At 33.3% G+C, this 17,578-nt stretch overlaps 1 protein-coding gene across 1 annotated transcript in view; it reads left to right on the top strand.

Moving 5' to 3' along the window:
* Positions 1–410: 410 nt before the first annotated feature.
* Positions 411–17,578, top strand: part of SPDYA (speedy/RINGO cell cycle regulator family member A) — a 31,996-nt gene continuing 14,828 nt past the window's right edge. The window contains exons 1-4 of the mRNA XM_057742740.1: positions 411–1,053; positions 3,070–3,128; positions 5,633–5,718; positions 10,137–10,308. Coding sequence (XP_057598723.1) covers positions 819–1,053; positions 3,070–3,128; positions 5,633–5,718; positions 10,137–10,308 — 552 coding nt within the window. The 5' untranslated portion in view covers positions 411–818. The remainder of the gene's footprint in view (positions 1,054–3,069; positions 3,129–5,632; positions 5,719–10,136; positions 10,309–17,578) is intronic.

Below are 17,578 nucleotides of genomic sequence, written 5' to 3'. Positions count from 1 at the left end.
AGCTTCTCTTGTTGCAGAGCACAGGCTCTAGGCACATGGGCTCATTAGTTGTGGCTCGCGGGCTCTAGAGCGCAGGCTCAGTAGTTGTGGCACATGGGCTTAGTTGTTCTGAGGCATGTGGGATCTGCCCCGCCTAGGGATTGAACCCGTGTCGCCTTCATTGGCAGGTGGATTCTTAACCACTGCGCCACCTGGGAAGTCCCTACCATGCATTTCTTTGCTAGAATTGTTTTTAACTTTGTAATAAGTACCAATCAATGCTTGTTGAATCAGTGAGTTTTATAATATATCAAGGAATTAACCAGTTAGAAAATATATTTTTGTATGTAATTGCTTTTTAATATAATAATTGATATTGATAATAGTTTAGTTCTGGAAATGGTTTGCCTTATTCTATAAAAAATTTGAGATGACATAATAATCATGATAAAATTGTCAATACAAGCAGAATAAAAATTATCAGGAAAAAAGATTATCATAAATAGATTATAAACCCCGCATAGTTTCTATACTTAACTTTAAAATTTGGTTTTGAGTTCCTTAGTAATCAAAGCAAAATATTATGCAGGATCTTACTATTTGGGATGAGAAGGTATATCAGTTACCCAAAGGAAGCATAGCTTATCTTGGCACTAAATTCTGAAAGCAGTTTCTCATATGAGTCATTGTCACAAATAACATTTTAGTAGCAAGTTCAGTAACATTTCCTGTGACTGCATCTGATAGTGTCATCCAGTTAGTTGTTTTTATATAGATGTGAACAAGAGTGTGATAAATAACTGTGTGTTTTATTTTTACAGGAATCGTGGGAAACCAAAATGAGGCATAATCAGCAATGTTGTGAGACACCACCTACTGTCACTGTACATGTAAAATCAGGGTCAAATAGATCACATCAGCCTAAAAAACCCATTAACCTGAAGCGTCCTATTTTTAAAGATAGTTGGCCAGCATATGAAAAAAATGCACGTGATAGCAACAAGTTAAAACGCCCCAAAGGACCCTGTCTAGTTATACAGCGTCAGGAAATGACTGCTTTCTTTAAATTATTTGGTAGGTTTAAAATATTGTAATAGTGGTAATTATAAAATTATTACTTAAAAATCATTACTTAAAAATGAGAGAATATAAGATTTATTTTTATCATTTTCATAATACTCAAAGAGGATGCTGTTATTTTCTATGTCAAATTTTCTATCTCCAAGTTTGCTTTTGTTTCACTTAATTCTTTTTTTTTCCCCAGTGCTGAATTTTTGTTTGTTTTGATTACTTTTAGAGTAGAAATTCAGACTCATCTAGCTTCTAGACTACTTAAATTCAAGTGTTAAATGTAAATTCTGGGCAATTCAAGGTCAAAGCATGTGTTTGACCTAAAGTATAAATACTACATAAAGTCTCAGGTAAGCCAACTGACCCAGTGTCACTGGGCATGAGCAAACTGTCAAGATTAGTCAACCTAGAGAAGTTTCAGTACTATATCTTGGGAATATTATTAAAAATTAACTATGCTTTATCATCAAGCTCATATAATGAAATTGAGTTTGAATTTGTTCAGATCATGAAACAGTGCTGCTTTGTTAATAAGCTTCTTAAAAATAGCCAAAAAGAAACTTCTTTATAGTACTTCTACTGGCCAAGAAAGAGGTGTTGTTGTTGTTATTGTTTTGAGGTACGGCAGAAAGGCAGACAGAATAAAGGGTTAGATAGATGGATTCTGGTAAATATCTGTGGGGCAAAATCAAATCCAGTAGCTATCATAGTCTGGTAGAACCAGGTAACAGCCTTCCTTGCTTATAGAGGAAAACAGATGCATAAAAGAGAAGAGAGTTGGGGACAAGAGTGTTTGCCCTGCTGAGAGGATGGAAATCTTTAAAAAAAAAAAAAAAAAAAAAAAAGGAGGGCAACAAGCTGGTTAAGATTTAAAGAAAAGCAAAATAAGAAGATAATAGAAGAAAAAAATATAAGTAATATAGGTAGAAAATGTTGAACTATAAAGATGTTACCTGTCAGGATCTAGAATACTGTTAATAAAAGTTTCCCTCTCTCTTTATTGAGTAGAGCAAAATTATTTCCCACAGACTTTTTTATTATTTATAACTGAATATGAGAAATAAAATACATGGCTCTACCATTTTAGGTAATTTGAGAGAGAGAGAAGTAGAATTAACAAGGCAGAAATTAATCATTCTCAGAAAATCAGTACTTGTTCTTGGAACTTTCCATTTATTTGACTACATTGATGCTATTTCTAGGATATAACAAGAAGTTATGCTTAGTTATTTAACATAAAATGCAGGGGGAAATGGAAAAAATGTAGATTTTTCTCAAATTATATTTTGACAGCTACCCATATATTTTGATATTATATATTTTAGCCTTTTAAAATTGAAATGAGTGTTTCTGACCTATTTTTGGATGTTATTCTTTTTTAAACAGTACTTTTGTTTGTTGATCTTTTTGTCATAATACTCAGTTTTTCCACAATTAAATGTTAGTTATAAATAACTAATGAATTATGAATCTTCTTTACATAGACATTTTCTTGTGTATTTGGATAATAGATAATTGGATAGAGGTAAGTAGGAGGAGAGAAAAAGAACCCAAAACTAAAAATACCCTGTACCTAAAAGGAGAAAGCAGTTAAAAAGAAGTACAACATATTTAGAAAACAAAGTATTCATTGAATCATTATTTCTTAAAGACTTGAGTTATCGTTTATCAGATTCCATTTCCATGTGTTAAAGATTGATTTTGGAAAGAGCTACCCAAGACACATTTCTAAAAGAGCCATAGGAATATTCAATAAATCAAATACTTCTATCATTCCCCCTCCAGTCTGGGCTATACATTAAGGCAAATCCGATGGGAAGCCAAAGAATAAAGCAGTAGCTTTTTGTACAATGCTTGAAATGGTAACACTAAGGAACCAAAAACTACACCTTAGACAACCTTGGTCCAGATGTTTTCGTTTGATTTCTAAGCATCATTTATCATCTCCTTATGTAAAAATTAATTCTTCAAAAGGAAACCTGTTTTCAAAAGACAAGTCATAGCTATCTTTTGTTGTAGATGACGATTTAATTCAAGATTTCTTGTGGATGGACTGCTGCTGTAAAATTGCAGACAAGGTAAATTTGTTAACAGTATAATCATTAACCAGCATTATTATGTTACTAGGCTATCAGAACTTTAATGAACTTTATAAGGATTTTCTATCTTATTCATTAAGTTTAGGAAAAGAACTAGCCTACATTGCTCCTTCAGAGTGGAATCCTTACACATTAGCTTACAATATAGATTCATTCTATCTATACTTGAGGAATTGTAAAATATTATTGATTAGATTTAAATGACCTTAAACCCCTATCTGTTTGATTTAAAACAAGAATCAATATAGACTTAAAATGTTTTTGTTTGCTTGGGGGCTTTTTTGTTTTGTTTTGCTTTTTATTTTTTAAATTTTAAAAATATGTAATTAATTTATTTATTTATTTATATTTGGCTGTGTTGGGTCTTAGTTGTGACACACAGGATTGTTGAGGCACGTGGAATTTTTTGTTGTGGCGCGTGTGGGCTCTTCATTACGGGCCTTCTAGTTGTGGCATGCAGGTTTTCTCTCTCTACTTGTGGTCTGCAGGCTCCAGGGCACGTGGGCTCTGTAGTTGTGGCGTGCGGGTTCCAGAATGCTTGGGCTCTGTAGTTTGCGGCACACAGGCTCTCTAGTTGAAGCACGCAAGCTCAGTAGTTGTGCGCAGGCTGAGTTGTCCCGCAGCATGTGGGGTCTTAGTTCCCTGACCAGGGATCAAACCCACATCCCCTGCATTGGAAGATGGATTCTTTACCACTGTACCAACAGGGAAGTCCCTATTTTTAAGTTTTTATTGCAGTTTAGTTGATGTATAATATTACATCAATTACAGGTGTACAATATAATGATTCACAATTTTTAAAGTTTATACTCCATTTATAGTTATAAAATATTGGCTATATTAGGCTTAATATGTTTTGATCAGAATTATTATCTTTTATCAGGTAATATCTGAGATTCATTCCACTAAGGCAGTCTGTTATACATTTTAATATTGTGTAGATAATTTAGATAAAACAAATCCCAATAATCTTGTAAAGTAAAACTAGTTTATCATGTTCTTTATTTAGGAATCAGTGTTTTGTAAAAGAACATCATGATGCTGACTTACATACTAGGGATTGTGATGTTTCTATAGTCTTTAGATTTAGCTGAACAGTTAGAATTTCAGCTTTATAAATGTCATCTTAGGCCAGTTAGTCATATCAGAAAATTCAACTTGGCTTCATATCACATTTAAAATAATGTGCCAAAAAATAAAATAAAATAAAATATGTCAACCAACAGAAAAGGGAATGAATAGAAGACTAGCTCATGATTAAATACCCACTAATTTCATATTGATGTGAACTCTTTTATTTTAAGCTTAAGATAACAAAAATAAAATTGGAGGGTTTTTTTTAAATTTCAAAAATTTATTGTTAGAAAATTTCAAACATACAACTTATAGTAGAGAGAACAGAACAAAAACCCTCCATGTGCCTGTCATCTAGCTAAACCAATCATCAACTTATGGAATCTCTTTCCCCAAAACTGGATTATTTTGAAGCAAATCCCAGACATCCTAACATTTTATTCATAAATATTTAAAGATGTACTTCTAAAAGGTGAAATCTTTTAAAACATAATCAGTGTCACTAATACTTTTAAAAATTAACAGTAGTGTCCTAATATCAAATATCCAGTTCATGTGGAGTTCTAAAGTTTTAAATTTTACAATTTTAAGCATCTTACAGTAATTAAAGTTGTTGGACAGCAGGAGGCAGTGCCTTTAAAGTAACTAACCAGGAGTACTATATCTTAACACTCACTATATCAAGAGTCCTCTACTGAAAGTTATCTTGAGAACCTGGAATCACCTTTGTGGCCAAACCTGTGAAAGTAGGATGAATTAGACATTTTTGAGAGGGAGTGTAATATCAATATATCAGTATTATAACTTGTTTTTACCTTGAACAGGCAGACCCTGGCATGGGTCCTAATAGCAGGCTAGATATATGTCCTCCTAATAATACATGTAAAACACTTATTTTCCAGTGAAAATAGAGCCATGTTATTACAATTTCTGGTTAGAAGTTTTTTTTAAATTATTTTAAAAAGTGAGTATGGATGTCTGCAATTAACTCAAAGGGTTGAGGGGGAAAAAATTGCATATACACATCAAGCCAGTGTGGCAACAGAATAACAATTGGTGAATTTAGGTGAAGGATGTATGGTTATTCACTTGATTATTATTTCAGCCTCTCTATAGGTTTGAATAGATAGAAAAAAACTCAGTTTTTGGTTCAAAAAATATTGGCAATAATAAAATCTAGGGGTTAAAATTATAATTATAAAACTATAACTTAATCATAAATGATCCAGAACTATTTGTCACTGTTCATATGGATTAAAGAAAGCCAAAAAATAAGGACTCAAATAAATAGGAAATTCTATAAGGATAAATAATGCTTTATTGTTTTAGCTTATAAAGATAAATATTTTAAAGCAGTTTTACAATGAAAGCAAAGCATTAATATTAACTTTTAACTTTTTTCCCTGTAGTATCTTTTGGCTATGACCTTTGTTTATTTCAAGAGAGCTAAATTTACTATAAATGAGCATACCAGGATAAATTTCTTTATTGCTCTGTAAGTATGCTTTCTACTAAGTGATTTTTTGGTGGTTATTTATAATATATACCTTATTTAAAATAGAGGCTGTTTAAAACCTGATGTGTATCTTTGAATAGGCCTTCCTGTTTAAAAGCTATATATATATATTTCTTTTTTTTACTGTAATAGGATATTTGTATATTCTTTTCACTGGTCTTATCTTGCCATATGCCTAAGATCTATTATTCAGTATTCCACTTGAATTTGTATTGTACCTTTCACATTTCCATAATTTATACAGTGTTCCACATAAATTATCCCAAATTTTCCTCTTTTGAACTTAGAGATTTTTTAAAAACCAGAAAAAAACTCTTTGAAATTTAATATATAGTTAACATTATTATCATTACTGCCCATTTACACTGAATAGCTTGTGGAAAATGCTCTAGACATTTCAGTATCAAAAACTTTTCTACCCAGTATCTGGATATAATGCTGCAGTTTGGAATGTATGAATATAATTTTAAGTATCTAACTAGAAAACTACATATAAAAATATTTAAGTTGAACACCACAACAACCATTAGCACTGAAGAATTTATTTAAAGTCTGTTTAATTCAGAATCAAAGAGTGATTCAAGAAATAGGACTAGAAGAAATTGATTTCTGCATGTTTTCAGGAGACACATTTCCCCATGCATAGGAAAAAATGAACTCAATATAAAATTTGACAATGGTTGCTAAATTGGGGGAATATAATAGTATTAGCTAATATTGAGTATCATGTGCAAGGCACCACAAAAATGTTTTCTATAAACTCATCTGATTTTCTCTATGAAATACGTTTTTTAATTATCTCCATTTTACAGATTGGGAAATTGAAATTTAGGAAGATTAAGTACTTTCCAAGATTACAAAAGTCAGTAAGCAGCAGAGCTGGTGCACAAATTCAAGTGTGACTTGCCAATGGCCAAATTACGTGTCTTTTAGTATTATATCGGCATGTTGATGCAATATCTATTTTATAGTTTTTTTTCTCACCTGAAAATTGAAAATAAACCAAAAAAAATCTTTATTTAAATCTTACCAAGTGCCCGAAATTGGATTTGACCAATTTTGTAAAGTTATTACCAGCAATATAGGGAGGGCGGGAGGGAGGGGATATGGGGATATATATATAAATACAGCTGATTCACTTTGGTGTACCTCAAAAACTGGCACAACAGTGTAAAGCAATTATAGTCCAATGAAGAGCTTTAAAAAAAAAAGTTATTACCAGTAAAGCACTGTATTAGCTTACACTGTGTAGTAGCATGTCAGGTTGCAAATGTTGCACTAGAAGCTCCATATTAAAAGTAACATGAATTATAATTTCCATTTTTATATCTAATCATACTTTTGATACAGCCTCACTCAATAGTTGTCATTAAATATTTTCTCAGCCACAGTTCTAACTCAAGTTCTTTTCCTTTCTATATATTCTTATAACACTCTGAACTTCTATTATCATTTTTCTATATTCTCTTTCAGTTATGTATTTATTTCACACTTGGTCGCCTTTTCTACTTGACCATAGACTCCTTAAGGGCAAGGAATGTGTATCTTTTTTTTTTGCATATGTCAGTGGCTAACATAGGAGGTTCTTAATTCTTTATTTGAATAAACATAATTAACCCTATGCAGAAGAAATGGGCTCTGCTCCAAGAAAAATCTATTTCAAATAAGAAGACAACTTACATGGGTAAGATACAGATATTTAATTACATTGAGCCTGAAAAATTGTTAATGTAGAATAGAATCATAATGTGGTCCTGATACTGTAGTAACATAATACATTATAAATGTTTCATAATCAACAAGTGTGAAAGGGGCCAATCTCCAGCTCTGTCTACGGTTTACTAAGAACTATCAGGGATACTGAAGTGAGAAATTACTTAATGTAATTTCACAAAGGACATGATTTGACTCATATAAGTGAATGGGTTTAACAATGATGTGCTTTATAATAAGGTAATATATATATAATGTAATACTGTAAGGTAATATTAAAAAATGTAGTTATTTTAAGGGAGGATAAAAATATATAGGTACTCATTTTATATTAATGTAACTAAATATGAATATGCACATGGTTAAAAAGAAACTACACAGGACGGTAGTAAGTAAGGCTTTTTTCTTTTACTCCTCATGTCTCAAGACCTTGACCTCCCTCCTCAAGGACAGTTAACAGTTTCATATGTATGTGTCTAGAAATAATTTTCTGTATATGAACCAGTGTGTATATTACATGAATAGAAATGTACTATACACTTCTGTGCCTTTAAAATTTTTTAATGTGAAATATTTACAAAAGTGTATGGACTATATGTATATATGTGTGTGAAAGAATAAAAGCAAAACAAATACTCTTGTACCCATGACTCAGGAATAGAACATTGCCAGCATCTTAGAAACTCACAGCACACAATTTCCCAATTAGATCCCCCTCTCTTCCACAAGTAATCATTTTCTTGCTTTTCTTTATGCTGTGTATATACCTCTAAATAATATATTATTTGGTTGTTCCTATTTGGGGGCTATATAATAAAATAATTATGTGTACCATTTTTCTGTAACTTCCCTCTTTTGCTTATAAATAATATTATTATTTTGAGATTCATTCCTATTGACACATGTAGCTGTAGTTCATTCATTTTCACTGCAGAATAATATTCTATTGTTTCTTACATATTTGTGTTTTTTCCTGCCATCTTGTTGTGTACTTTGTACATGTCCCGTGTTTTTCTGTTTCTTCTTTCCTCTCCATGTTTATCTTCTTTTTGATTGAGATTTTTAAATGTTTACTTTTGACACCTTTTTTTCCTTTACTTGTTTGGAAATTTTACATTCTATATCTATTATTTAGCAATTACCCTAGTTATTTTTAATTACAAGACCCTTAAGCATTTTAACTCTAATCACCTTTTCCCAACTTCCATTCTCTTGTTTTGCACTTCTATTAGTTCTACCTGATGCCCTCCAAAAAGTTAGATGTTATTATTGTTGTTTTATAAATTCAGCATTTGCTTAGATTTAGCCACATATTTATATGTCTTTGATTACTATTCCTTCTTGTATCTCAAACCTTCCACTTGGGATCATTTGCCTTCCTATCCGATTGTTTTTAAGACCCCCTTTTCCTGTGTGTTTGTCTGTTAATCCTAGTATCTTCACACTTGATGGCCTGTTTTCTGTTCATGGTGCCTTGTTCCCTTACATGTTTTGTAATTTTTTTATTGTGAGTTGCCTGTTCTTCTTAGGAAGTCATCTATGGAGCTTGCATTGTTTCCAGTGGGAAATCTGCTCCATCCTTATCTCTGTTCCTTTGTTATCTAATGTGTCTTTTTTTTTTTCTCTGACTGCTTTTAAGATTTTCTCTTTATCACTGGTCCTAAGCAATTTATTATGATATGCCTTAGTGTAATTGTCTTCATGATTTGTGCTTTGGAGTTCACTGAGCTTCTTTGTGGGTTTATAGTTTTCATCAAATTTCGAAAATTTTCAGTCATTATTTCTTCAAATGTTTTTTATGTCCCCCCACCACTCTTTAGGGATTCCAATTTCACCTTTATTAGACTGCTTGAATTTGTCTCACAGCTTATTGATGCTCTGTTCATTATTTTTGTTTCCTTTTCTCTGTGTGTTTCATTTTGGATAGTTTATATTGCATTGTTTTCAATGCACAAATCTTTTCTTCTGCAACATTTAATCTGCTGTTAACCCTACTCAGTGTATTTTTCATTGTACACGTAGCTCCTCTAGAGGTATACTTTCAGTGTGTCTATTTATCTTTTTGAACATCTGGAATAATTATAACTGTCTTAGTGTTCTTGTCTGTTAATTCTACCATGTGAGTCAGTTTTGATTGACTGATGATTCTTATCTGTCCGATTTTCCTGCTTTTGTGCATGCCTGATCCCCCTCAGGTATTTGAGTATAGGGAAAGACCGTAAGAATAGAGGGAACACAGTGCCTAACATTCACCCAGGGCTGGAAATAGTGCCTGTTCCCACCAGCCAGACTGAAAAAAACTTATAATTCACACTGAGTAATTCAGTACTGAGTAGAGTACTCAGGAACCTCTTGCCTTAGTGGGGAGTAATTAGCCCCAGACTGAATGTTGCTCCAGATCCACCTAACAAATAATGAAAGCAAGACTTGAAAGGCTCAGACTGTCTCCAAATAACTGCATCCTAGAACAAAGCTCAAGATTTATAGGAATATACAAATATCCAGAACTCAGCAAGGTAAAATTCACTGTGTCTCTGTTTTTGATCTATGTTTCTTTAATCATGCATAAGCTTGAACATCTTTTATGTGTTTGTAAGCAAGCTGGTTTCTGTGTGTGTGTGTGTGAACTGTCTGTACCTGTCCTTTACCCATTTCTTTTTTGAGTTGTTGGTCTTCTTTGTTAGGTATCTGGCTAATACAGTTGAAGAAGATGAAGAAGAATCCAAATATGAAATTTTTCCATGGGCTTTAGGGAAAAACTGGAGAAAATTATTCCCTGATTTCTTAAAGTTAAGGGACCAACTCTGGGATAGAATTGACTATAGGGCTATTGTAAGCAGGCGATGCTGTGAGGAGGTAAGATTTTTAAATGCTTTATATATATATAATCTCTGTCTTCTCTTTATGTAGTTTTCCTTGTCTTGTTTTTTAATGTGCTTCTAATGTTTTATTTTTTTATATGAAGGGTAAACCATTAACCTTGATGATTACCATGAGTACAAGTTGTGTATTACAATGTTGTTGTTTTAATATTATAACAATAATTAAAAACTGCCATTTCTGTTTTTCAGAGCAGCCTACTTCTGTATAAAGTATTTTTATTTTAGTGTATTTCTCCTCTCTAAAAGAGCACCAGTATATTGGGAAAGAATAGTGTGCACATTCCAAAATACCTCATGGTGATAACATTGGAGCTGAATAATAATTTCATTAAAGTACTGAAATTTCAAGTTCCCAAGGTCTAAATGTGAACTACATGGTATGAAATTTAAATAAATTTAAATAGGTTTAAAAACGACCTCTTTTCACATAGCATACATAAAGTAAGTTTCATTGTGATACCAGATTCTATTAATATAAAGCAGAAAGACACTAACAAAAAGTCAGTTATTTTATCTAATGTTCTGGTTTTCAGTAAAGAAAGTTAACGTTTCCGACTAAAAAAATCTGGAGTAGAAAATTAAATGGAAGACAAAGATTACTGTAAGCCAGTACTAGTTCAGAAAAGTTTGGTAAATGTGGGCTAGATAATGCCATAATTAAATGAAGTCATATCTAATTTAATGACTACAGGCCAAAGGAGCCAATTAATGGATTAGTATCAGACCTGAGGGAAGACTTTTACAGGTGTGTCACAGAAATCTGCCCAGAACTAACCTTGTTAATTTTAATGAGATGAAGATATAGCGATTATGCATATTTGTGGATTAAATTAGGATTGTTTAATATTGGGGGAAATGCAAGGATTCAGAAATAACTTAGAAGACTGTACAGCAGGCCCAGTCTTTACAAAATTATATTCAATAGAAAAATATGAAAAGTTGGGTATGTATGACCCCCTCCCCCCAAATTAATGGATCCTCATTAAGGAATTTAAAGGACTCATTCCAATTACAGGGCATTGAAAAAGTCCTTTCTTTTTTTTTTTGTCACTACCTCCCTAGGTCAGGAGTGGGTAATTTGCGCACCTGTTGCCATCCTTGATGTGATAGTGGGCCTTATTTTAACACTGATTTTTTTCAAAGTAAGTGCTTCAAGCCCCATAGGACACTCAGCTAAGTGCATGGAGGGGGCACTGGAGGCAAGAGGCCAGGATGGGTAACGCTTCTTCATGTCAGGTTGCCTACCCATTCCTAAGATACAACAACTAGCATTTTAAGCCCACACATTTATGTTCAATTGACTTTTGGCAAGTGTACCAAGAAAATTCACTGGGGAAGAATTGTCTTTTTAACAAATGGTGCTAGAACAACTGGATGTCCACATGCAGAAGAAAGCACTTGGACCCCTACTCCATATTACTTATAAAAACTAACTCAAAACAGATCAAAGACCTAAATTTAAGATCTAAAAACTATAAAAATCTTAAAACATAGGGGTTACATCTTCATGACCTTGGATTAGGTTTCTTAGATATACCAGAAGCACAAGCAAGAATAGGAAATTTAGATAAAATGGACATCATCAAAATTTTAAGTTTTTGTTCTTCAAAGGACACCATTAAGAAAGTGAAGAGACAACCCACAAACTGGAAGAAAACTTTTGCAAATCATCTGTCTTATAAGGGACTTGTATCTAAAATATATAAACAGCTCTTACAACTCAGAAGTAAAGAGGCAACCCAATTTTTTAAAGGGCAAAGGACCTGAATACACATTTCTTCAAAAAAGATATTCATTTGGGCAAAAAAGCACATGAAAAGATGCTCAACATCATTAGCCATCAGAAAAATGCAAAATCAAAACCACAAGGAGATATCACTTTATACCCACTAGCATGGCGATAATTTAAAAAAACAAACAAACAGATAATAAGTATTGACAAGAATGTGGAGAAATTGGAACCCTCATACACTTCTGTGGGAATGTAAAATGTGGTTGCTTTGGAAAACAGTCTGGCAATTCCTCAAAACGCTAAACAGGGTTACCATATGACCCAGCAATTCTACTCCTAGTTTTATACTCAGAAGAAATGAAAACTATGTCCACACAAAAACTTGTCCATGAATGTTCATAGCAAGCAGCCTTATTCATAATGGTCAGTAGTTGTGAAAACAGTTGAAATGTCCAGCAGCTAATGGATGGATAGGCAAAATATCCATACAATGATATATTACTCAGCAATTAAAAGGAATGAAATACTGATACATGCTACAAAGTGGATGAACCCTGAAAACATTATGCTAAGTGAAAGAAGCCAGCCCCCAAAGGGCCACATATTGTATGATTTCATTTATATCAATGGTGAAGAATACACAATCCAAAGCTACAGAAAGTGGTTGCCTGGGGCTGGAGGGAAGGGGGAATGCAGTGTGACTGCTTTCTTTATGGAGTGATGAAAATGTTCTAAAATTGACTGTGGTGATGATTGTGCAACACTGAATATACCAAAAGCCATTGAATTCTATACTTTAAATGGGTGAATTGTATGGTATCTGAGTTATATCTCAATAAAGCTGTTAAAATAACAAGTAGTACCTCCCAGTGGTACTCTGTACTCCTTTTCCTGGTTTTCGTCACAGTACTTAACCACTATGTAACATACTCTGTTTTACTTATTTATTTTGCTGATGTCTGTTTCCCCTACTAGAATATAAATTCCAAGAGGGTCTTTTTTTTTTTTTGGCCGTGCCCTTGGCTTGCAGGATCTTAGCTCCCCCAACCAGGGATCGAACCCGGGCCCTCAGCAGTGAAAGTGCCGTGTCCTAACCACTGGACTGCCAGGGAAGTCCCTAAGAGAGTCTTTATTTTGTGCTTTTTTGCATCTACAGTGTCTGGAACAGTGCCTGACTTGTAGGTGCTCAGTAAATACAGCTGACTGACAGAATGAATGGAACTTAAAGCTTCCGATTTAAGTTCTTATTCCTTCTTATCCATGAAAACAAACAGCAACAAGGACATACTGTATAGCACAGGGAACTATATTCAATATCATAATAACCAAAAATGGAAGAGAATCTGAAAAAACATATAACTGAATCACTTTGCTGTACACCTGAAACACTGTAAATTAACAATACTTCAATAAAAAAATTTTAAAAATAAAACTGTAAAACACTTCTTTACTGAGCTCACTTAGCACTGACCCTTAACCATGTATATTTGAATCATGTTGGTGTATAGAAAAAGAAATTACCTAGTAGATTTTATCCTGTTCTCTTAAGTATTCATTTAACAGCTAATTTATGAGTAAGACACCAAGTTCAGTGTTGTGGAGGTTTATTATAAAAAAGTATTACATCATCCTTGCTCTGGAGTTTGCTTCATTATAGTAGCAAGACATGCTGTTAGAAATTTAGTTAAGTATTCTATGCGTTTGTTATTAAGAGCCCAGTACTGGCATACTGTCAACACATTTTTTTTTATCACATATTCTAAAATAAACTCAAGTTATGATAGTAGCTACAAACTGGCTTACAATAATTACACTGTACATTTGCATTGTGCTTTACAAGTTTATATTTTCATATAAATTATATTCTTATCCTCACAGAAATACTTGTGAGTAGTGTAGTGTTCTCATTTTATAGCTAATGAAACTGTGGACCAAGGAGGTTGAGATTTACTCAAGATCATATATCAGTTAAGTGGCAGAGCCAGAACTTGAGTTCACATCTAATGGCTTCCCAGTGTTCTGTTTTCTCTGACATCTAGCCTCCATCTCTTATGTTGGTTAGTTTAGAAAATGCATTTATATCTATTATCTCAGGAATTAAACAGCATAAGTATTTTCTCCATTTTTCAGATGAAGCAACTGTGGCTTAGAAAGGTTGTGACTTTTCTGTGGTCATTTAATAAGTGACAGGGCCACATAAACTCGGTGCTCTTTCCAGCATACACCTCAGTCAAATAAAGAACTTATTCTTTCATTTCAGATGATATGAATTTTGTAATTTGTCTCTTTTTATAAAAAAAAAATCCTTGGCTGCTACAAAGAAACTAAGGGCCAGATTTTATCCTTAACCACATCAGCTCTATTAGCCTTTATTACTGGCATGCTTGCTTTCCCCCTTTAGCCAGATTTTCCCATTTGGGTCCCAGGTTAATGAAAAAAAGTTTTCACTTGCTCTTTTTGTCAGCTGCTTCAAATCCTTTTCTGGAAAGAGATGAGGTATGATTAAGTTGAAAAAATATGTAGGGCTTCTCCAGAAAAGAGTAAAGACTATTTTCTTACTTACTCTCATCTTATTATCTCCTTATAATCAGACTGTCTTTTTGAACACCAGCTCCTCTGAAGTGGAATTTATTTAGGTTGATGATAATTTAATTTCTGGTTAAGATTTGTTCACAGATTATGCAGAATGCCAATCTTGTGAGAAAGAGTTAGACTCCAGTTCCAGTCCCTTAATGCATCGTGGAGGGTAGCAATTTTATCAAGAGGAAGATTTTTTCTGTCCTTGTTATGTTCTCTGGCCTAGATGGCACAATATCATCATAGCTGTTTTCTCTGTCAGCCACTATTTGGTTCTAGATTAGGAATTTAAAAAGCAATGTTATGTAATATAAGCAGTGTTTGAAAGAAAGAATCCAGTGACAGTATGCAGAAGAGACCCAATATAGGGAAAGCACTGGAAACTGCTAAACTTGCTATAGATCAGGAAGCAAGGTGTAAACCTACTGTTGAAGATGGCAGTGCTGAAGAAAAATCAATGTTACAAAATTATAATTGTCACTGCTTGGCAACCAGTTGGATATAGGGCATATGGGAGAGTGGGCAATCAGAGTTTCAAATCTATGTAACAAAAAGAGAAACAGATTCCATAATGGAAATAGGGAAGGCTAAAGAAAAAAACTTTTATTGGGAAGGTAAGGAATTTTATATTAGACATGAATTTAAGGTGATAATTAAGTGAATGGTCAAACAAGTAAGATGAGTCATTTCATTAAGTGATATTTAAACCTTGGTAGTAAATGAGATCCAAGATGAAAGTAATGTTAATACTTTTGGAGGACTGTTCTCAGTACTGCACATGTGTTAACTCACAATTCTTACAGCTAGCTAGGTAATCCCAGATAAGGAAACTGAGGTGCAGAGAGGCTAAATGACTCCTCAAGGTCACACAATTAGGAAGGCAGCACACCAGAATTCAAACCTAGGCAATCTGACTCCAGAGCAATGCTTTTAACACCTTATACTGTACTACCACTTGAGATCACAGAGAAGTAGAGTATATGTAGAGAAAAACAGAGGGCCAAATATTAAATTTAACCCCACCCCAAGAAATCACTAAAAATAACAGAAAAATAAGATAAAATAAAAACCAGGATAATGTTTCTAATAGGTCAAGTGCTACTGATGCTTCAGAGAAGTCACTTTCATAGAATTGTAGAATTTGAGGACTCCAAGTGACCTGTTTTCTCATGTATAAAAGGCCTTGTGGCTCAGAAAGTTATGTAATTCACCTAAGGTCATAGAACTAAATAGAATTAAGACCAAAGTCCTGCTCTCTTGACCCTAGTACAATTTTCTTTTTAATTCACTGTTCTTATCACTGTAACATTCTATGTGTGTACAAAATATATGTAGACATATATTTAAAAATAAACAAGAGTGTATGCATGCATTTTTCTAGCTAGGTTAGCATGTGGAGAGACTATGATGCCTAGCTTATGAAAAACAGTATCAAATCTTCTATATTGTGCCCTTTGCTTCATATTTCCCTCTGCTCTTTTCACTAGACTTTGCTATAGGATTCCTACAAAAATTACATTGTTTAAGGCTCATAATGTCAGTGGCCTCTAGTTCTTAAATATTTTCATCTATCGTTAAGAAATATTTAATGACTGCATAATATTGTGGAGAAGGCATTTGAGAGAGATATATATGAGAAAAGACTCCTGTCCAGTGGGGGCTTTCAGCAAAACAGGTTGCATGCATAAAAAGATATATCTGAGTGCTGACATTTATATGCTGAGTCCTACTATAGCATTAACAACAAAACAAGAAAATCTGAAAGCTGGAGTTTCTAGAAAGGTGGAACTCATAGTGGGCATTGAAGGAAAAGAAATACTAAGACAAATAAAGGGAAAGGACACTCCAGACATGGGAAATACAGAAATATTGAGGAAAAATAGTAGATGAATATGAAAGGAATAAAAAAATTTGATATTCTACTTCCTCACCTTGGGTATCTCTGAACCTAGTTTTACATTGTCATAGAAATGTGTATATTTAGAGCTAACATCTTTATTTACTTCTACCTTTTAAAATTTATAACTTTATTATATGTCTTTGGTTGAAAACTTTTTTGAAGGATTTAAGAAGTAGATTATAAGGGTTGGGGGGGTAATGAATTGGGAGATTGGGATACCAAATTGTACACTCTAAATATATACAGTTTATTGTTAAAAAAAAAAAGAAGTAGGTTATAAAATAAATGCGATCCTAAAGTATACTTTAAATATTAGCATAGCTGGTATTTTTTATGCATTGTCTGGGGGAGGCACAATAACCCCATTTCCTGAGGGAATCAGCTTTAATCTGGGGGTTTTAAGGTTTTCATTCTTAACAGCAAAAGCCTTCTTTCCAAACAAACTTTTACACACAATCCCCCCAAACTGAGGTTCTCTACCTATTCTATCTTCCCTTAGCCCCTCCCAGGACTCCTTGTCTGTGAAACCTAGGGCTCCTCAAACCAGTTTGAAAATCACTCATCTAGGCAATTAATAAAGTGCTGTCTGTCTTTTTGAATTATAGTTTTGTCTGGATACTTGAATAAAATAAATTTTTTTAAAAAGCACTATCTAGCTCACAAATTCTACAGTTCTCTTTTACTTTGGGTCATTGATAACTGCAACTAAACATTTTTGCTTAGAAGTAACATTCTGACATTCTGTTTAGAAGTTTTAGACACCAGGTAGGTATACTTCCCTAGCTTGTCTTCTTAAATGGCTATCATTTGCCAGATGTTTACTATGTGATAAGGATTTTACACATACTTAACCTTCAGGGCAATCCTATGAGGCAGATGGTATCCCCAGTTTTTGATATGAAGAAACTGAAGCTCAGAAAGGTTAAATAACTTGCACAGTATCATACTAGCAAGTGGCAGAACCAGAATAAGAAACTAAGTCTATCCTGACTCTAAAGGCAGTGTTTTATCTAACAAACGTTAGAGAACAATGCC

This window comes from Hippopotamus amphibius, chromosome 7 (genome assembly GCF_030028045.1).
Source record: "Hippopotamus amphibius kiboko isolate mHipAmp2 chromosome 7, mHipAmp2.hap2, whole genome shotgun sequence".
Classification (NCBI taxonomy): Eukaryota; Metazoa; Chordata; class Mammalia; order Artiodactyla; family Hippopotamidae; genus Hippopotamus; species Hippopotamus amphibius.
The sequence above is the reverse complement of the archived record's forward strand: the minus strand, read 5'-3'. Positions and strand labels throughout refer to the sequence as shown.